The sequence below is a fragment of the Amblyraja radiata genome, chromosome 3, assembly GCF_010909765.2.
Source record: "Amblyraja radiata isolate CabotCenter1 chromosome 3, sAmbRad1.1.pri, whole genome shotgun sequence".
NCBI lineage: Eukaryota > Metazoa > Chordata > Chondrichthyes > Rajiformes > Rajidae > Amblyraja > Amblyraja radiata.
The window spans coordinates 44,639,575-44,661,468 of record NC_045958.1 but is presented as its reverse complement, the minus strand read 5'-3'; the positions used below and the strand labels follow the sequence as shown (position 1 = coordinate 44,661,468).

Sequence of the window (21,894 nt, the reverse complement as noted above, 5' to 3'; positions counted from 1 at the left end):
ACTATGCAGGATTTCTGTGTGAATGCAGAAGCCCCAAACCTGCTGAGATTTGCTGGATTCCGCACGGAATCTTTCTCGGAATCCAGCAGTGGAATGTTGTTCTGCCAGGATCCAGGAGCCGCGCACTGAAGAATTCTATCCTGCCAGGTGGTAGTATCCTAAAAATGGACTTTGTGTCGAGGAAGCATATTGTATTTAAAATCAGTGCTCTCCTACTGAAGCAATTAGCAGTGTTTACTTTTGTTAAGGTGGTGCATAATTTGGATAGCAACACATTATGAACCAAATTGTCAGCTTGCTTTAATTGAGGACAACTTCCTATTCCACCTTATCACACCCACAATCTAGATAATCTTCTCTGGTTTCAAATAATTTTAATAGTTTTGTGTCTGATAGTTGGTTGTAGTTGCAGTAAAATGTGTCCTGCCTCGCCCAAATCCTTTTATCATAATCTTCTATTTTTGGCTCCAATTCTCTGCCTAGTCCCATCAGTAGAGGATTCAAAACATGCCTTTACAGCCAAATCTTTGAATACCTCCATTAACTCTTCCACCAGTGTCTAAATGACAATAGCTGCCTTCGATACCATAACAGTTAAAATTATTGATTTGCAGTCCATGTGCTGACATGAGGTAGAATATTTTAGCAAGGGACCCGATATAATGTGCACAAACAAATTGCTGGAGAAAGTCAGCAGGTCGAGCACCATCTGTGGAGGCATCTTATGTAATGATCATGAATCCATGTTTATAGCACTGAATTACTGCTTCAGGTGCAATGAAGGAAATGTGGCAGCCATTTTGCACTCACTGAAACTCGTGATGTGATTTTCAAAAATGAGAAAATATGTCAATTGTGTGGATCATTAATATCATATTTTAATTAAAATTGTAAAATCTGAGACGCCATGGCAGTGTTTTGCATTTTGAAGCTATTGCATTGAATATTATTTTTGGGGTAATTGCCTGACCTTTGGACAGCTGTATTGCACTGGGCCTTGGGCTATCATTTTAGCTTGAACTTTCACCTTGCCCTCTCCTTCGACCTAGAGAAGTTCTGCATAATGCCCGTGAGTGTTTCTGTGAATGGGCCTCTAAGCGTTGCCAAGCAACAAATTGTAAAGCAATCATTTACATTGTTAGGAGAAACACAGCTGTGGCAGAAAGAGCACATACAAAGCTCAGTATTTCAGTCAGACAAGAACAAAAAACAAAAATCTGTGCCTGGTGTAGGATACTTTTGGACTGGGGGATTTTTTTTGGGAAGAGAAAGGCATCGTCAAATCACGCCACAACTGCTGTTGTCTTCAGGTTTGGCTTCCTTTTCCAAAATAAATGGTTGGTGAGATCGTGACTGTTGAAAGTAAAGAGTCAGCGGTATCAAAATTTGAAGAGATGTTTTCTTTCTGTTCTTCATTTAGATGAAAGTTACTTGTGCAACCAGGTCTTTATTCTCTTATAAACTCCCCTTTTCTCTCTTGGTGCATAATTGTTCTGTGCTTGCACAGACGGGCTTTAATTTGAAGACTTGTTTGTCTTTTGAGACAGTCGAGTGGTTATTGATACTCTGTTATAACTTTTCTACCTCCTTTGGAAAATGCAACATTATAACCCTTCATCTCTAATCCCCAACTCCTTTTGTACTTGGCTATTTCCTACGATTTACTTGAGATGTAAGTGATCACACCACCTTGAGGTGATCTTTCACGTGTGTAGTGGCTTGCCTGCCAATGCAAGGGAAATGCATTCTGTTGGCATTACTTATTGTTGGGTTTAATATTGTTTTAACAGTCAGCTGAGGGGCCAGAGCCCAAACAGAGTGGTTCATATCCTGGCCTGAATGGGTGTTTACTCCCAATATCCGTGGCCTTGGTGGGAGGGGTTTTGCTTTTCTTGGTATTGGTTTGTTATTGTAATGTCCATAGAGATATAGTGGAAATGCCTTTTGGCATGCTAACAGGCAAATCATACTATACATGCCAAACCATATGCAAACCATACACAAAAGGAAGCAGAGTGCAGAATGTAGTGTGACAGCTGCAGAGAATGGGCAAAAATAAAGTGCTAGGATCATACCGAGGTAGAATATTGTGTTTGAGGTCTGATAGCAGGGAAGAAGTGTTCCTCATTCAGGTGATACATAATTTCAACCATTTATATACCTGCCCGAGGGGAGATAAGGGAATTACCAAGGTGTACATAGAACACACAAGCGTAACAGCACAAGAACAGGCCAATTGGTCTGATGTGGACTAGCCCAATAATGTTCTTTTTGCACATTTCTGTAGTCTATATATTTACACTCTTCTCTCCTCAATTTCCCACTGGCTATTGGGAGGCCAATAGCCCTATAGTCTACATCATTGCAGTGATCTTTGTTTATGTTGGCTGCTTTCCTGAGGCAGTGAAGTGCGGGTGAGTCGATTGTGCACGTGGAGCCTGGTTTGTGTGATGAACTGGTCTGCATCCACAACTCTAATTTCTTACGGACTTCGAAATCCTCGAAAACAAAGTGGTGATACATTCCGACTAGGATGCTTTCTTTCCTGCGTTTGAAGGAGGGTCGAACCAAAGGTAGTCTGCCATTTCCCTCTGTGTGATCCGATGAGTTCCTCCAGATACTGTTTGATCCATTGAGTTCCTCCAGCCGTTTCCTTTTTGCTCAAGATTCACCATCTGCATTCTCTTATCTCCTCTTGGGTAATACAATGACCTGTTGTTTGAGTTCAACAAGGATTTGCATTTTAACAGCAAGAAATCGTTGCACTTAAAAATACAATAAAATGTCCACATTCAAGACCATCTAAAAATTAAGTATAATTTGTATCGGAAGGAACTGCAGATGCTGGTATACACTGAAGATGGACACAAAATGCTGGAGTAACTCAGCGGGACAGGCAGCATCTCTGGAGTGAAGGAATGAGTCTGTCTGAGACTCGCTTCTGAAGAAGGATCTCGATCTGAAAAGTCACCCATTCCTTCTCTCCAGTGATGCTGCCTATTCCGCTGAGTCACTCCAGCATTTTGTGTCTGAGTATAATTTGCCATTGTTCAATTACGCAGACTAATTTAGCAACATTAATAATGCCCTTCATGGACGTTATATCGTTTAGGGTATTTAGTGAGGAAAATGATTAAAATCTAACTTCTGAATTTTAAAAAGTGGAAACAAAAATAATTCAAGGGAGATTTCAAGATCATTCATATCTGGAGCCAATTAAAATTGAACTACATTACATCATTTTTCTAAAGGGAAGTGCTACTGACCAACGTTTTGCCACTGCAGTGTCATCTGTACCAGAGCTAACATTTTGTGTTTGTAATATGAACGGGAAGTTGTGGAAAACTGTGTGAAACCACAGGATGCACAGTCCTGTTACCCTTCAATCACTTTTTAATAGATTTAAGTGAGAGGTAATGTCGTGTTGCATTTTAGACCAGAGGTCTTTAAACAGTGGCATGAGATCACCTGCCACTCACTATAGCTCACATGCCAATAATATTCAACCATCCTCTGTCTGAACCCAATGTTGGATTCTTTCTCTCTCCATCCCCTTCTCCCACTCCCTCAAACAACCCAACTCTGGGAGTGAATCCTGATCCTACTTGGCACAGTTTTCCAGGATTGGAGCTAATGCTGTCTTTGATTCTGATTCCTCCTGCATTTTACAAGTAAATATTCTAAAATGCGACACCTTATTGGTAAAGTTGTAAAAGTGACAGTCTGATTCCCCCCCCCCCCCGTCGCTGCACCAAATGTCGCAGGCAGCTTTTTTGAATTTTTTCTGAATATTATGTAATTATCAAGAAATTCAATCCGCACGGATTTCCTCGAACTTGCACAAATGCGAATCAGAAATTTATTCTGATGAGATGCATCTCAGATTAGTAAGGCAACTGCGCTGTGTGGACTATCTGAGCCTGCACAGAGTGGTAAACACAGCAAACTCCATCATAGAGTCAGCCCGTACTTCCATCCAGTTCATCTTCACAGTGCATTGTATCTGAAAGGCTGGAAGTGTCGACAGGGAAAATTAGCTAATCACCTGTTAAATTAGCTAATCCCTTTTTTCTGTTCAACCTTCTGGTAGAAGATGCAAGAGCTTGAAACACAACGTCCAGATTTAAGAATGACTTCTTCCCCACTGTTTTTAACCTCCTTAACCAGTCACCTCTTTATAACTGTGTTCAAAAGGGAGTGTCTGAAGAAGGGTTTCGGCCCGAAACGTCGCCTATTTCCTTCGCTCCATAGATGCTGCTGCACCCGCTGAGTTTCCCCAGCAATTGTGTGTACCTCTTTATAACTCCTTCCTGGAGGTACCGCCATGTACTCTTTACTCTTATCTAACCTCATTCATATATTCATTTATTGTATGTCAATATTTTTGTACTACTTTAAATGCACTACAGTAGTATCCCATTCTACTATTTTGCTTTTTTTTGTTGTATCTCTCATTACTGTATCTGGTTTACTCTGAGCTTCATGTGATCAAGGAAATTCTCATGCTGCCGTATATGGCATTAAACTAATCTCATTTTAGGACAGGACTAGCCCAGGATGCCAACTTGTCAGGTTGGCAAGGTAGGCCTAAGGGCCTGTTTCCATGCTGTATAGCTCTATGATGGCTGTCCCCATGGATTGTCACCTTCTCGTGGTGGAGAAGCTTGTGTGGTCTGGAGCCGTCTGCCGTAGTTGCGCCTGAAGCTATGCTTCTGGTAGGGTCACACATGGGGGTAAGATCGGGGGGGGGGGGGGTCTCTGACAAAGAGCAATCCAACCAAGACCTTAACGGTGGAACAGGTGGAGGATGATGGCTGGCTTTAGTGGAGCCAATCCAACCAAGACCTCAACGGCTGGGAAGGCGGATGAAGGCTGCAGCAGAAAAGGGTCCCCGGTCATTCTGACCCTGATCTGACAAGGACCGTGTGGTGGCTGATCTGTGCACCAGTCTCCCCACGTTAAACAAAGTCACGCACAGGTGTCCTCCATGAGAGGACAGTCATGCTTGTTTTGAGTGACCGCCGATGATGATAGCTCTATGACTCAATTAAAATATTATTGTGCAGATGCAGGTTAGAAAATGATCTATGATTATGATTAATGTAGCCTGATCAGAATTTGACTACATCTTGAGCAGAACATATATAGCATCAATTAGACCAGTATTGTGGTTCTTTCAGAAATGATAATGAATGATTGCCAGATTGTCCAGGGTAGAACAAAAGACAAAATAAAACTACCCATCACAAACACTATTTGAACTGCCGTTCAATTTTACTGAAGTAATTTATGAATTGTAAGAAACCACATTTTCTCAGCGTCAAACATTAACCTCCATCTCAGAAGATGTTTTTTCTCTCTCTCTCCCCCCCCCCCGCCCTCCCTACCCACATCCTCTCAAGGCTTTGTTTGGATCAGATTTGAATTTATAGTCCAGGTGCAGATACATCATTTATTGAGCCCTCCCTTTTCATCTGTGCATTAATTGCCTCATATTGTGTTTTGAATTGAATTCTGTCTTTACTTTGTGTACTAGTCATGTCTCTACTATTTATTTCATTCCCCTTACATGTTTTTCCTCTACCTGCTAAATTTTTGTACGGTGTCCTTGAGACTCTTGAAAGGCGCCCATAAATAAAATATATTATTATTATTATTATTATTATTATTTGGTGCTTAAATCATAAAATGCAGTGCTGAATAATAATTTTAAAGTCATCTTGTTAAAACTTGGTACTAATGTTCATTATGATTATTTGCAGAGGTGTCTTTGGTTACTTTTTCTGTTACTGGGGTGTCAAATTACTCTACACTGTTGCTTAATGAAGATCAAGGAGTGTTGTATGTGGGTGCCCAGGAAGCCATCTTTGCTGTGAACATGTCAGACATTTCGGATAAAAAACATGAGGTAATTTTTTAGTAATATATACTTGTCAATTGATCTCCTCAAACTCTTTGCATTTGTTGCTGCTTTTACCTGTCAGGTGTTTGGCCAGCACCACCGCTTCTATGTTGCTTCCCAACCTTTCTGTGTCCTCTATCCTGCATTAGGGAAATGTTATACCCCTTTATATTATACACTTTTCTGAGTTTGGTGTTATGTGGTATAATTCCAAGAATGTCAGCAGGGCTTGGGTATGTCTTCCAGAGTTTTTTCAGGAAGTGGGGTTTTGGTTGCAAAAACATGTTCGAAATCAATAAAAACTGAACCGAATCATTCAACATTTATTTTGTGACTCTCACCCAGGCCTACCTATTTAAAGATGTAGATGGCTCCACCCCTAGATGTTGTTCTACTCAAATCCCATAAGTAGGATCCTGTTCTTGCATATTATAATCCATCAATAACCCGTCTCTTCTTAATTTCATTGGCAAACATGATATTCCACCTTTGCCCATGTCAAATGTTTGATGTAAATGGAAAACAGAAATCCCGGCCCAAACCCCTTGGGCACACCATTATACACATCAAAGCACCGTACATTACCAAAACCACGCCTCCCTCCCCTGCTTCTAGCCCCTCCCCCTCCCTTCCACTCTCCCTCCGTCTCCTCTGTGCCCCACCTGCACTCTCACCTGTTTCTCCCCTCCCCTTCCACCTATAATCCTTCCTCTAGCTTCACAATGCAAAATGCATCCTTTTGTCTCACTCCTTCTGCCTTTCCATCGCTGGCCTATCAAACCCAGTCCCTCACCTATATCCACCTATAACTTGCAAGACTTTGTCCTGCTCCTATCTTCCACCTTTATATTCCCCCCCCCCCCCCCCCATCCCCACCACAATCAATTTGATGAAGTATTCCGACCCAAAATGTCAGCTATCCATGTTCTCCAAAGATGCTGCCTGATCTGCTGAGCTATTCCAGTCTTTTTTGTAAGCCTGTATTTGCAATTCCTTGTTTCTACATCAAACACTGCCTGATTGGAAAAACATTTTAAAGTTGTATTTTGCTTGAGCTGTGCATTTCATGTTCTAAGCCTTAAATTACAAAGCATTCTTGTTTGCACCACCTTGGCAAACATCTTGAGAAACTCACATATGTGCTAGCTGAATTAATGCTAGCTATATTCTCAAAAAACAAAACACTATCTTTAATAAATCCAAGTTGGCTGTCCCTAAGTAGCTCTTAACTGTGGAGATGAGACCTGTAATTTTCTGGTTTGTTTCTTGCTGATTTTAGAAGACAACTAATATTCACCATTCTCTGGACAACTGTCACGATTTCCATTGTAACGATTTTTGTAATACTATGACTTTCACTCCGTTTTTAGGCCACCCCTATTTGGTGTGAATACGATGAGGGGCTTGTGACATTTCTAATTTTTAATCCGATGGGTCTGTAGTTAATTATCTAACATAAGTAGTGCTCATAATATTACTTAATATTGCATTAAAATTTAGAGACTAGACACATGGTCCATGTTATTGTGTAAGAAAGAACTGCAGATGCTGGTTTAAATCGAAGGTAGACACAAAATACTGGAATAACTCAGCGGGACAGGCAGCATCTCTGGAGAGAAGGAATGGGTGATGTTTCGGGTAGAGACCCTTCTTCAGACTGATGTCAGAGGAGTGTGTGGGACAAAGAGAATGTAGTCGGAGACAGTAAGACTCGTGGTAGAACTGGGAAGGGGGAAATCTAACCTTTCTGTCTTGGGCCTCCTCCATTGTCAGAGTGAGGCCCAGCACAAATTGAAGGAACAGCACCTCGTATTTCGCTTGGGTAGATTACACCCTAGCGGTATGAACATTGACTTCTCTAACTTCAAATAGCCCTTGCTTTCCTTCTCTATCCCCTCCCCCTTCCCAGTTCTCCCACCAGGCTTACTGTCTCTGGCTACATTCTCCTTGTCCAGCACACTCACCTGACATCAGTCTGAAGAAGGGTCTCGACCAGAAACGTCACCCATTCCTTCTCTCCAGAGATGCTGCCTGTCCCGCTGAGTTACTCCAGCATTTTGTGTCTGGTCCATGTCATTGTTATGTTTTATTCAGACTTCCTTCTAACCTACTTCGTATCCATTTACCATATTGTCCTGTTCCCTTCCCCCTTTTATACTAGGCTTGCTTCCCTTTAAATGCATCTTGAAATTTGGTCGCCTCCATTCACTCTGGGCAAATAATTCCCAGAATTGTTGGGTTTGGTTTTAACTACATTATTATTATAGAATCTTAGAACAGGAGAAGGCCATTATGTAGTACATTTTGTTTGTACATTGTGTTTGTCCCAGCTGAAAAAGAACTAATTCCACCTTCCAACAGCAGGCCAGCCTCGAGGGCATGGCTCTTCAAGTACACATCCGAGTGCTTTTTAAATATAGCTAGTTTTTGTCTTTATCAGCCTTTCTTCTTTGGGTGAAAAATATTCCCTCATCCATTTGATTCTTCTGATAATGGATATGGATCCTTAAATTGGTTTTATCTAGGCCCTGAAATTTTATAAATCTCACTAGAATCACCTCTGTTCAGAAGAAAACTACCCATGTTTACCCATTTTTTCCCTCAAGTCTGCAATTTGCCAGTCTTTGTAGGTGTTGTGTTGCATACCGTTCTACCACAGCCTTTTTATCTGTTATTTGGAATGTTAGAACAATTACAGAAGTATTACTAATGGCCTGTACAACTCCATACTGATCTAAAGACTAAAATTATGATGGAAATCTGAAATAAAAGCAAGGCAACTGGAGAGGTCTGGCATGTCAGGCAGCATGTGTGGGAAGAGGAACAGTTATCATTTCCCGCTGTGATTTTTCAGCAGAATGGTCATCAACCAGTTCTTTGGTGTGTTTGTGTTTTTCGCTCCAATAGGTGCTGCTTGGCCTGTTGATGCATTTCTAGCACTATTAAAAAAAATTCACACATTAACCTGTCGTGCACTCTTGAAGGACACGCACAGCAGGATTTTTCTTTTTCTCCGCAGTGTTATTTCTTCCCTGTACGTTCCCTTTTTTTTGAATCTCCGAATGTATTGGGTCATGAATCTCTGGATTAAGAACCATTTGCCTATTTTCTGACCTTGTGGCCAGACCCATCCAAATGTTACTGCAGTCAGAAGCTTTCCTCCTGCCAACCATACTGCCAGTTTTTGCCAACTGTAAATTTAATCACGATCCCTTACATTTAAGACAAAATCGTGAATATATTGGAAAAAGTATGGGACTGAGTCTTGTGGAACGCAATTCTACAATAGACGTCTGAGCAGTTACAAAAAAAAACCACCATCAATTGTTGCTGTTTGCTTTCTGCTACAGAGCATGCTTTAAAGCCAATTGGCCACTCTCCCAATGGAAGTTTGCATGTTCAACCAATTGTCATGTGGAACTTGTCCAAAGCTTATTATAATCTAAGTGGAACACAAATAACTTTCCTCAAAATCCTCAAAAGCAGAAATTTCTGTAATGAAGGAATAACTTTGAATAACACTCATGGATGTTCACAACCACCCAGAACTTGTCCAAAATTTAAAAAATTAAAAATTGATCAAGATTGGGTGAATAATTTTACTTAATTTAATGAACTTTTCACCTCCACATGTTTTTTTTTCTCCCCATTCATTTCAACGGGTTCTCCTGTACTTGCCCTCTGTTCATTCCCAGGTACAGGCTAAGGAGCAGTAAAGTCTCTAAAAGTTTACCCTGTTAGATTCCATGTGGATTTAACTGGGTGGAACAACGATCAGTGTTGACTGTTGGTCTGAGAAATTGGTGGAAATATGGCCATGTTATTGGATGTAGGATTGGAGGGACCTTTCTGCCACAATACTTTTGATGAAATAGAAATGTTTTGTGACTTGTGCAATCATTTGAACTGTGAGCAGGTTTTTTTATCTTTGAGAATTCTCTTGGAAATGTATCCCATCCAAATGAACACTTCAATATATTAATTATAATAGCACTGTTCTGATGACATTGTTTTTAAGATGAATCAAGCCTAAGAATACCAGCCATGTTAACTGACGATTCTGGGCAATTACATTAGAATGTCAATCCTGTACTTCTGGTTTATTTCCAACATTTATTACTGTGGCTGTACTTTTTCTTTTAGGTCTTCTGGAAAGTCTCAGAAGAGCAACAAAGTAAATGTGCTGCTAAAGGGAAATCCAAAGAGGTAATCTTTCAAATGATCAGATTGTAAATGTCCCAAGATATAAAATGAAGTGGTTAATCAAGATTTGAAAAAAGCTGCAAAGTCAAAGTATCCTTTATTGTCATTCAGACCTTTCGGTCTGAACGAAATTTCGTTGCCTTGCAGTCATACATATAATAAAAATAACAAAACACACAATAAACACAAATTTAACATCCACCACAGTGAGTTCACCAGGCACCTCCTCACTGTGATGGAAGGCAAAAGTCTTAAAGCCTTTGTCTCTTCCCTCCTTGTTCTCCCTCTGCGTTGAGGCGATCCAGGCCTCTGATGTTGTGACCCCACCGGGTGATGGTAAGTAAGTCCCGCAGCTCAACCGTGCTCCGCGAACAGGCCGGTTCAAACTCCGCGGCCCGGGGCGTTCGAAGCTGCCGAAGCTGCCACCCTCCAGTCCAGCGGCGTCCTATTAGCAGCTCACCAGAAAGCAGCCTCCTGTCCCTCCCTCTGACTTAATTCACCTGTTGGAACGTTTTATTTTGAACAATTTGTGTTTTGTATGTGCTTTGAAGGTGTGTGCTTTGTTCAGTTCCTTGCCCTATTCTCTGTACACCTGTGGCGAGATGCAATGGCAATTTGATCTTTACATTCCAAAGGAAGTGGTGGGGGGGAGGGGGATAGAAAAACTCATGTCCTCAGCTGCTGTAGAGATGTCCCACCATCTAGGGAGCCAGTCTGGCCTTCTAGGTCGTCTTCTACTTCTCCAATTTCACCTGTACATCCTCCAATTCAAGTGCCTCGCATTTGGTGCACATCATGAGATGTCCTTTACATTGGAGAAAACAAATTCAGCTCAGGGGACCATTGTTAGAGACATTCTTGACAGTGATCCTAAACATAAGAACGCAAGTGACGGAGGGATTGGGACAAGAGTAGGCCATTTGGCCCATCGGGCCCCGCTTCCCTCAGCTATTCAACATGGAAAGGTGATCCAGGCAATATCACTTTTTTTTTGCAAGTTTCCCCATAACCCCAATTCCCTGACGTTCCATAAATCAACATCAATTTAAAAATGCCTGAAGATCTAGCTTCTTGACTCAATTTAAATGAGCTGTGCAGAGTTCATGCTTTGGATAATGAAGTAGATTTCCAAAGTCTACAGAGAGATTTAGGCCATTTGGAAGAATGGGCTGAAAGATGGCAGATGGAGTTTAATGCTGATAAGTGTGAGGTGTTACATCTTGGCAGGACAAATCAAAATAGGACGTACATGGTAAATGGTAGCGAATTGAGGAATGCAATTGAACAGAGGGATCTAGGAATAACTGTGCATAGTTCCCTGAAGGTGGAATCTCATGTAGATAGGGTGGTAAAGAAAGCTTTTGGTGTGCTGGCCTTTATAAATCAGAACATTGAGTATAGAAGTTGGGATGTAATGTTAAAATTGTACAAGGCATTGGTGAGACCAATTCTGGAGTATGGTGTACAATTTTGGTCGCCCAATTATAGGAAGGATGTCAACAAAATAGAGAGAGTACAGAGGAGATTTACTAGAATGTTGCCTGGGTTTCAGCAACTAAGTTACAGAGAAAGGTTGAATAAGTTAGGTCTTTATTCTCTGGAGCGCAGAAGGTTAAGGGGGGACTTGATAGAGGTCTTTAAAATGATGAGAGGGATAGACAGAGTTGACGTGGACAAGCTTTTCCCATTGAGAGTAGGGAAGGTTCAAACAAGAGGACATGACTTGAGAATTAAGGGACAGAAGTTTAGGGCTAACATGAGGAGGAACTTCTTTACTCAGAGTGGTAGCTGTGTGGAATGAGCTTCCAGTGGAAGTGGTGGAGGCAGGTTCGATTTTATCATTTAAAAATAAATTGGATAGGTATATGGACGGGAAAGGAATGGAGGGTTATGGTCTGAGTGCAGGTAGATGGGACTAGGGGAAAATAATTGTTCGGCACGGACTAGAAGGGCCGAGATGGCCTGTTTCCGCGCTGTAATTGTTATATGGTTATTAACGTAAATAACAGAAATAATAATTCAGCACAAACAGAAACACTTGGGAGCCTGGTGGTAGAATCTTCTGAACTTAAAGTGTATGAGGTTTTTATAATCCTCAGCACAAGGAAAACACCAAGTAATTAAATACAATTTCAATAGTCATAATTACATAGTTATGTTCAATGTTTTTAGTGTGGACAATTGTGTCCATAGAATTAGATATTTACAGCGGGAGCACATCTTAACTAACAAGACTATCTCTGAATATTCAGACACCTGTGGGGCCATCTAGTTCACATTAATACCTTAAAGGTTTCTGAATCCCTTTTGTAATTACAATATAATGAGGACTGATTGAGCACACAAATATCAAGGTACTGTTTGACACAACATGCCTATGATCATGTGTGATGCCAGGAAGAGACAAAGTACCCAGTCTGGAATCTCCCATATAACCATAATAACAATTACAGCACGGAAACAGGGCATTTCGGCCCTTCGTGCCGAACACTTAGCCACTGACACAGTGGTGTACAATATCTTGCTTCAATATACGTGATGCTTGGCTTGATGTAGGCCAGTTGAGATAGCTCTATTGTTTGTACATTTAGTTTACGCATATGATGGTGCTTCATGATCATGTTAGTTTCTGAGTCATTGGCCCTGAGAGCCTGTGGTTTGCTCTGTTCACATACAGATATGTTTATTTATATAGCTTTGTGGTTTCAGGAATGATTGAAACTTGCCTTGCATGCCTGTTATCTTAAACTTTATACTTTGTACCAATAGCAGCATCTCCTTAAACCTTCTCAAGTCTGTGATGGGGAATTCCAGAAATTCACCACACTCTGTGCAAACTTCCTGCACACCTCAGTTTAAACTTGTGGTTACCTGTCATTTTAGTTCAACATCCGAATTCCAATCTTTCTACCTGTTAACCTCTCTCACAGTTCCAGCAAAGCCTCTGTAAGTTCGGGGAGCAGTGGCTCATCTTCCATTCAGTAAAGTTGCAGTTGAATTCTGCAATTTCAGATAGAAACATAGAAACATAGAAATTAGGTGCAGGAGTAGGCCATTCGGCCCTTCGAGCCTGCACCGCCATTCAATATGATCATGGCTGATCATCCAACTCAGTATCCCGTACCTGCCTTCTCTCCATACCCTCTGATCCCCTTAGCCACAAGGGCCACATCTAACTCCCGCTTAAATATAGCCAATGAACTGGCCTCGACTACCCTCTGTGGCAGAGAATTCCAGAGATTCGCCACTCTCTGTGTGAAAAAAGTTCTTCTCATCTCGGTTTTAAAGGATTTCCCCCTTATCCTTAAGCTGTGACCCCTTGTCCTGGACTTCCCCAACATCGGGAGCAATCTTCCTGCATCTAGCCTGTCCAACCCCTTAAGAATTTTGTAAGTTTCTATAAGATCCCCTCTCAATCGCCTAAATTCTAGAGCGTATAAATCAAGTCTATCCAGTCTTTCTTCATAAGACAGTCCTGACATCCCAGGAATCAGTCTGGTGAACCTTCTCTGCACTCCCTCTATGGCAATAATGTCCTTCCTCAGATTTGGAGACCAAAACTGTACGCAATACTCCAGGTGTGGTCTCACCAAGACCCTGTACAACTGCAGTAGAACCTCCCTGCTCGAATACTCAAATCCTTTTGCTATGAAAGCTAACATACCATTCGCTTTCTTCACTGCCTGCTGCACCTGCATGCCCACTTTCAATGACTGGTGTACCATGACACCGAGGTCGCGCTGCATCTCCCCTTTTCCTAGTCGGCCACCATTTAGATAATAGTCTGCTTTCCTGTTTTTGCCACCAAAATGGATAACCTCACATTTATCCACATTATACTGCATCTGCCAAACATTTGCCCACTCACCCAGCCTACCCAAGTCACCTTGCAGTCTCCTAGCATCCTCCTCACAGCTAACACTGCCCCCCAGCTTAGTGTCATCCGCAAACTTGGAGATATTGCCTTCAATTCCCTCATCCAGATCATTAATATATATTGTAAATAGCTGGGGTCCCAGCACTGAGCCTTGCGGTACCCCACTAGTCACTGCCTGCCATTGTGAAAAGGACCCGTTTACTCCTACTGTTTGCTTCCTGTTTGCCAGTCAGTTCTCTATCCACATCAATACTGAACCCCCAATGCCGTGTGCTTTAAGTTTGTATACTAATCTCTTATGTGGGACCTTGTCGAAAGCCTTCTGGAAGTCCAGATACACCACATCCACTGGTTCTCCCCTATCCACGCTACTAGTTACATCCTCGAAAAATTCTATAAGATTCGTCAGACATGATTTACCTTTTGTAAATCCATGCTGACTTTGTCCAATGATTTCACCACTTTCCAAATGTGCTGCTATCCCATCTTTAATAACTGACTCCAGCAGTTTCCCCACTACCGATGTTAGACTAACTGGTCTGTAATTCCCCGTTTTCTCTCTCCCTCCCTTCTTAAAAAGTGGGGTTACGTTTGCTACCCGCCAATCCTCAGGAACTACTCCAGAATCTAAAGAGTTTTGAAAGATTATTACTAATGCATCCACTATTTCTGGAGCTACTTCCTTAAGTACTCTGGGATGCAGCCTATCTGGCCCTGGGGATTTATCGGCCTTTAATCCATTCAATTTACCCAACACCACTTCCCGGCTAACCTGGATTTCACTCAATTCCTCCAACTCCTTTGACCCGCGGTCCCCTGCTATTTCCGGCAGATTATTTATGTCTTCCTTAGTGAAGACGGAACCAAAGTAGTTATTCAATTGGTCCGCCATATCCTTGTTCCCCATGATCAACTCACCTGTTTCTGACTGCAAGGGACCTGCATTTGTTTTAACTAATCTCTTTCTTTTCACATATCTATAAAAACTTTTGCAGTCAGTTTTTATGTTCCCTGCCAGTTTTCTTTCATAATCTATTTTTCCTTTCCTAATTAAGCCCTTTGTCCTCCTCTGCTGGTCTCTGAATTTCTCCCAGTCCTCCGGTATGCTGCTTTTTCTGGCTAATTTGTACGCATCATCCTTCGCTTTGATACTATCCCTGATTTCCCTTGTTATCCACGGATGCACTACCTTCCCTGATTTATTCTTTTGCCAAACTGGGATGAACAATTTTTGTAGTTCATCCATGCAGTCTTTAAATGTCTTCAATTGCATATCCACCGTCAACCCTTTTAGAATTAATTGCCAGTCACTCTTGGCCAATTCACGTCTCATACCCTCAAAGTTACCTTTCTTTAAGTTCAGAACCATTGTTTCTGAATTAACAATGTCACTCTCCATCCTAATGAAGAACTCAACCATATTATGGTCACTCTTGCCCAAGGGGGCACGTACAACAAGACTGCTAACTAACCCTTCCTCATTACTCAATACCCAGTCTAAAATAGCCTGCTCTCTCGTTGGTTCCTCTACATGTTGATTTAGATAACTATCCCGCATACATTCCAAGAAATCCTCTTCCTCAGCACCCCTGCCAATTTGATTCACCCAATCTATATGTAGATTGAAGTCACCCATTATAACGGTTTTGCCTTTGTCGCACGCATTTCTAATTTCCTGTTTGATACCATCTCCAACTTCACTACTACTGTTAGGTGGCCTGTACACAACACCCACCAGCGTTTTCTGCCTCTTAGTGTTTCGCAGCTCTACCCATACCGATTCCACATCCTCCAAACTAATGTCCTTCCTTTCCATTGCGTTAATCTCCTCTCTAATCAGCAATGCTACCCCACCTCCTTTTCCTTTCTCTCTATCCCTCCTGAATATTGAATATCCCTGGATGTTCAGCTCCCAGCCTTGGTCACCCTGGAGCCATGTCTCCGTGATCCCAACTATATCATAGTCATTAATAGCTATCTGCACATTCAACTCATCCACCTTATTACGAATGCTCCTTGCATTGAGACACAAAGCCTTCAGGCTTGTTTTTACAACACTCTTACCCCTTATACAATTATGTTGAAAAGTGGCCCTTTCTGATTTTTGCCCTGGTTTTGTCTGCCTGCCACTTTTACTTTTCACCTTGCTACCTATTGCTTCTACCCTCATTTTACACCCCTCTGTCTCTACGCTCACACATTTAAGAAACCCTTTCCCTTTAACTCCAACCTCCACTATCCCATTCGACACCCCACCCCCCTTATTCAGTTTAAAACCACCCGTGTAGCAGTGGCAAACCTGCCTGCCAGAATGCTGGTCCCACACCTGTTAAGATGCAATCCATCCCTTTTGTACAGTTTCCCCCTTACCCCAAAACAGATCCCAGTGATCTAAGAATCTAAATCCCTGCCCCGTGCACCAGTTCCTCAGCCACACGTTCAGGTCCCGTATCTCCCTGTTCCTGCTCTCGCCAGCACGAGGAACTGGAAGCAAACCGGAGATAACAACCCTGGAGGTCCTGCTTTTCAGCATATTTCCAAGCTCTCTAAAGTCACGCTGCAGAATATTCATCCCCTTCTTTCCGACATCGTTTGTGCCGACATGCACTACCACTTCCGGGTGTTCACCTTCGCCCTTGAGGATTTTCTGCACTCTGTCCGTGACATCCTGGATCCTGGCACCAGGAAGGCAGCACACCATCCTCGCATCCCGTCTGTTGCCGCAGAAACCCCTGTCCGTACCTCTCACAATGGATAACCAGGTTACCCTGGTCGTGCTAGAATTGATCCGTTCCCCTTATTGTCATGCACCTTTAATATTAGCTCAGTTTATATCTCCCCGCAGGCATAACATGATCTGCTGACTCTTTCCAGCATATTCCTTTATTTCAGTGTTCAGTTTTTCCCTTTCTCTTGCTGTCTATTCAGCTCCTTTCATTTGAATTACTTAAGCAAGATGAACTATGATTTATATGCATTCATCATTTTCTCTTAGATGTCAAAAACAGGTTTGGTATGAACTGGACAAAATTATGTTCCTTCCTTGCCTAAACATTCCTTTTTGTTCTCATCCTTCCTTGCAACTTATCACTTGCTTGTTTTCTCTCTTTTCCAGTTCTGATATAAGTTCATTGCTCAGAAACATGAACCCCATTTCTCTCTCTCTGCAGATGCTGCCCCACCATTGAGTATGCCCAGCATTTTCTATTTTATTTTGTATCACGTTTATTCTTGATACATCGCTGGGTCACCAAACAAAGTTCTGGAAACAAGCTGTAATGATCATCAGAACTAAGATCTGTAAATACATTGACTGTAACATATAGTTATTAGCAATTGACTGATAACTGAATGCATTTATTATTTTTCTGTAGACTGAATGCTTGAACTACGTACGAATCTTGCACGAATATGACGATGAAAGACTCTATGTGTGTGGGACTTTTGCATTTCAACCAACTTGTGATTACCTTGTAAGTATGAATTTTTAACATTTGGTGGAACTTATTCTGCTTCATCAATTTAAACAACTTATTTGACTTTTTTGTATTCATAGTCGATTAAGAGTTTTACTCTGCAACAGAGAAATGAGGAAGGCAAGGGCAAATGTCCATTTGATCCTGCTCAAAAATACACCTCCATAATGGTTGGTAAGTATTCAGTTGTAAGTTGTGCACTTGTTCAGGATGTACATTTTAGTCTACATGAAATTATTGGCATTTTCTTTATTAATTTATTTGTCTAAAGAGAGACGTAGTTTAAAGAAAATACTGCGATTAAGTGCAATACTGCGATTAAGTGCAATCAAACTGATGTCACGAGGTAGGAAAGGCTTATGGTACTTTCCAGGCCTGGCTTGTATGGTTGTCTGAAAATAGTTTTTTGCTGGAGAGAAGTCTTTCTTTAACTAGAAGCTTCTCTGCTGTATGACTTTGCGTCTTCTATGGATTAAAATTATTGATGACAACGGACTTTCAAGAATAATTTGGACAGATAAATGGATAGAAAGGACATGGGTGAAATGCAGACAAATGGGACTAACCCAGAATGCCAATGTGGTCTGGATGGGCCAAAGGGCCAGTTTCCTTGCTGTATAGCTCTATGACTTTATAACCACTTCTTGCCATCTGGGCTCAGCACTAACAAGAGTACCTACAGTTCAACAATGCTTCTCAGTGGGAACCATGAATTCAGAGCAATAATACTGAACCATTGCTGAGATTCAAGTCAAGATACATTGCAGAGAAGAGCATAACTTATTACTTAAATTTGTGTGCCCTTATCTGTGACCTGACATGTAAAAATGTGCTAAACGATGCTGACATGCTACACACCCACGAACAGAACAACGTCGGAGAGAAGAGAAAATAAAAAATAAAAGTCCAACTCACAACCTCTAGTATCTATTCATATTTTCCTCCCATCCTTGTGAGAAAGTGGCATTTTGTTACTCCATGGTATGCAATGCAAAATTAAAGATGAAAGGGTGCAAGTAGGTTATTCTACAATTAAAAATGAAAAGCAGAACAATTGGTTAAAAATATTTCCATTATGTAGAGCGAATATAGCTAAAAATGTTTATCTGTTTTGTATTGAAATTTCCTTTTGTACTGTTTCAGATCACGAGCTTTACTCGGGAACAGCATACAATTTTCTAGGAAGTGAGGCTGTCATTCTACGGGGTAATTTAAGGACGGACTATTCAATACCCTGGTTAAATGGTGAGTATTGAGTTGTGGATTCCAGGCAGTGTTTTGATCATAATTTCATGCTCATCGGTACTAAACAAGCATCTCAGTCCTGGCTAACTACAAACCATGCTTTTTGTGGAGATTTACAAAAATTAGTCGTGACGTTCCTTGTATTGCAATTATGAATGTACTTCAGAAGAACTTCAGGCTGTGGTGATCTGATGCAATCTGAGGTTGTGAAAGACATTACAGTTGCAGGTGTTTAATTTATCTCTTGGTAAATACAGATGGATGGTGTTAAAATACAAATAAATTTATCAATATTGAAGCAAAAAAATTGCCAGGAACATAACTGCAAAATAAAGCTACGTTGATTTGTGAACCAAGTCCTTTTGAATCATAGTGGAATGCATCCACTAAAACGCGTTGACTGTTCTGCACCAGTTAGATTTCTGCAAGTGTCAACATGACGAACCAATTGTGGGTGTGTTTTATTTTGTGGAGGAAAGTTGTAATCAAAAGTGGACTCGAAACAACACCGAACTGGAACTTTGATTTAATATCCAGTTTATTAAATGACATATTTGGACACAGCAAGAGTTTATTTGTCTATGGATGTGAGAGCCATACTCTGCAGTAGAAACAAGAATGTTTTGCCTTGAGTCATTAATGTTCTTGAAAACTGCAGATAATCCATTGTGGGGTTTTTTCTCGATAGTTTGTGTCAAAAAATGTCTTATGTGTGTTTCTCTGCATTCCAGTTGCTTTGCTGATATAAAATGTTAACCCCACAATGATTCCTGGGGATATTGGGATAAACATTATGGAGATTTGAGTTTCCTTCTGTACTTTTTTGACATGGAACATTCAAAATCTTCCATCACCAAGATTCTGTGTGCTGCTTTCCACAGAGCCGAGTTTTGTTTATTCGGACGTAATAAGAGAGAGTGAAAGCAACTTGGATGGTGGTGATGATAAGATCTATTTCTTCTTCACTGAAGTATCTGTTGAATATGAATTTTATAGTCGCATTCTTGTGCCAAGAATAGCTCGAGTGTGCAAGGTAAGATCTGACATACTTTACTAAATGTAATCAGTGTTCAGTTTTGAAATAACTTTTGTAAGATAAAACCTTGCTTGCAAATCTATTCTTGTTGCCATGATCACTGGTACTGTGTAAAGTTATTTATACTGACAGTGGCAATCAATGAATGTGGTTCCCGCTCCCACCCAGCTTTCAGTGCTCATCCTCATTCATGTTTCAATGCATTCACCATACGATCCAACAGATTTCCTGTCCATCTCGCTCCAAACCCACCAGATTGTGGGGTGGTGAGATTAATGGTTAGGAACTGGTTTACAATGAGTGAATTCCATGTACAGAGAGAGAAATTGGGAAAGAAGGAATGGACTAAGATTACAAGATAATTTTAACAATCTTTTTTAGCATTTTCTGAAATTTACTGGGGCAAATAAAACTTGTCCATATATATATTGCGGCAACATTTTCCATTCCAGATTTTTTTTTAATAGTAATTAATATTGATTGCTTGGTTATAAGGATATTTGGCTTGAAATGGACAAGACCACATTTTCAGTAGTGAGTTTCTTTGTGTCCAATCTGCAGATGTAGCAACTTTAAATTGTCCTTTTCACTGGCAACTGAAGCGGTATTTGTTTCTCTGATGACATACTAGTTTGCTCATTTGATTACCTGCCATAATCTGAGGCTTCTGGGCCACATAGATACAAAGCTCTGATTTACTGTGGTGTGTGCTGAAGTTGATAATGCATGTTTGGTTGGGTTGCTGTTGAAAGAATGATTTCTCTGAGCTCAACATAGATTTTTGATTTTTTTTAATGTGGGTTAGATAGCCATGGCCAAAGATCCTATAGCAATAGGATCTTTGGCCATGGCTAGCTGTTTAATGGCTGCAATCAATAGTAATGAAGACAGTGGATATGCCTGCATTATCCCATTGTGGAAGCTAAATGTTGGTTGTGCCTTCGCAAGCAAACACATTTGAAAGAGAAAGTTAATTATAAAACTCCATCTGCTCAATATTGATGATCAGGAAGATTACGAAACATCAAATATACATTACTCGTCTTTGAATTTGAAATATTTTTCCACTGATTTAATTCGAAGATCGTCATTTACGGATATTAAATATCTGCATGTAATATAAAACTATTTGAAATGTGCAAAAAACTTGTATTTATATCCATGTTGATAAAATTCAGGGTGACCAAGGAGGATTAAGAATTCTGCAAAAAAGATGGACATCATTTCTTAAAGCTCGGCTGGTTTGCTCTCAGCCTGGGTCCAATTTTGTCTTCAACGTCATTCAGGATGCATTTATTTTAAAATCTCCAAATTGGAAGGAGACAGTGTTTTATGGTGTATTTACATCACAATGGTATGTAGCTGTTTTTATTTTATTACCCAGGTTTTCAATACCAGTTAAATAATGACAAAGTGCTGGAGTAGGGGCCTGAACCGAACCGTCACCTACCCATGTTCTCCAGAGATGCCGCCTGACCCACTGAGTTACTCTGTACTCCAGCATTTTTTTTTTTTTGTAAACCAGCATCTGCAGTTTCTTGTATCAGCTTAAAATAGTGTTATTTGATTACTGTGCTCATGCCAGGACCTACCCATTTTCACTAGTGCAGACTTGATTTGCAGTGCTTGCACGAGTCCAAGTTAGCAGCAGCAACTTCTGCCCAGCCAGAGCCAGCTGTGTCTCCCCCACATATGCCCTCTCCCAGCCCCATGATGTCCCAGTTGATGACTTGCAAAGTCCAACTAAGCAATGTGATTTCAGACAGCCCAGTCTCCTGAGCCTGCACCAAATTAATCCAAAGATAGACACAAAATGCTGGAGTAACTCAGCGGGATGGGTGATTTAAACCAGCATCTGCAGTTCTTTCCTACACCAGATTAAACCACACTCACTCAGCATTCAGATAAATGGGAACTAGTTAGTTGCAGGGACAGAAGCCAGTAGTTATCTTTTTATTTACTTCGGGCAGTTATAAAGATTTTAATTCATTTTTGGTGAGTGAATATGCTTTTTTCACTTGAATGTAAAATATTAATATATTTTTTAATTGCTAGTGTTGATGGACAAATGTCAAAGTTATTTTGAAGCCTGAGTGTCTGGGGTGGTGGAAGAAGACGAAGAAGTCCTGGGGGGAAGGAAAGGGATGTAATGGCT

At 40.9% G+C, this 21,894-nt stretch overlaps 1 protein-coding gene across 4 annotated transcripts in view; it reads left to right on the top strand.

Annotated features, from left to right (window-relative positions):
- The window catches only part of sema4d (semaphorin 4D), a 156,775-nt gene that overhangs the window by 91,331 nt on the left and 43,550 nt on the right, over positions 1–21,894 (top strand). For all 4 annotated transcript variants that reach the window (XM_033017736.1, XM_033017735.1, XM_033017733.1 and 1 more), the window contains 7 exons: positions 5,763–5,908; positions 10,046–10,108; positions 17,357–17,455; positions 17,539–17,632; positions 18,602–18,703; positions 19,585–19,736; positions 20,918–21,093. In XM_033017736.1, the coding sequence (XP_032873627.1) occupies positions 5,763–5,908; positions 10,046–10,108; positions 17,357–17,455; positions 17,539–17,632; positions 18,602–18,703; positions 19,585–19,736; positions 20,918–21,093 (832 nt within the window). The remainder of the gene's footprint in view (positions 1–5,762; positions 5,909–10,045; positions 10,109–17,356; positions 17,456–17,538; positions 17,633–18,601; positions 18,704–19,584; positions 19,737–20,917; positions 21,094–21,894) is intronic.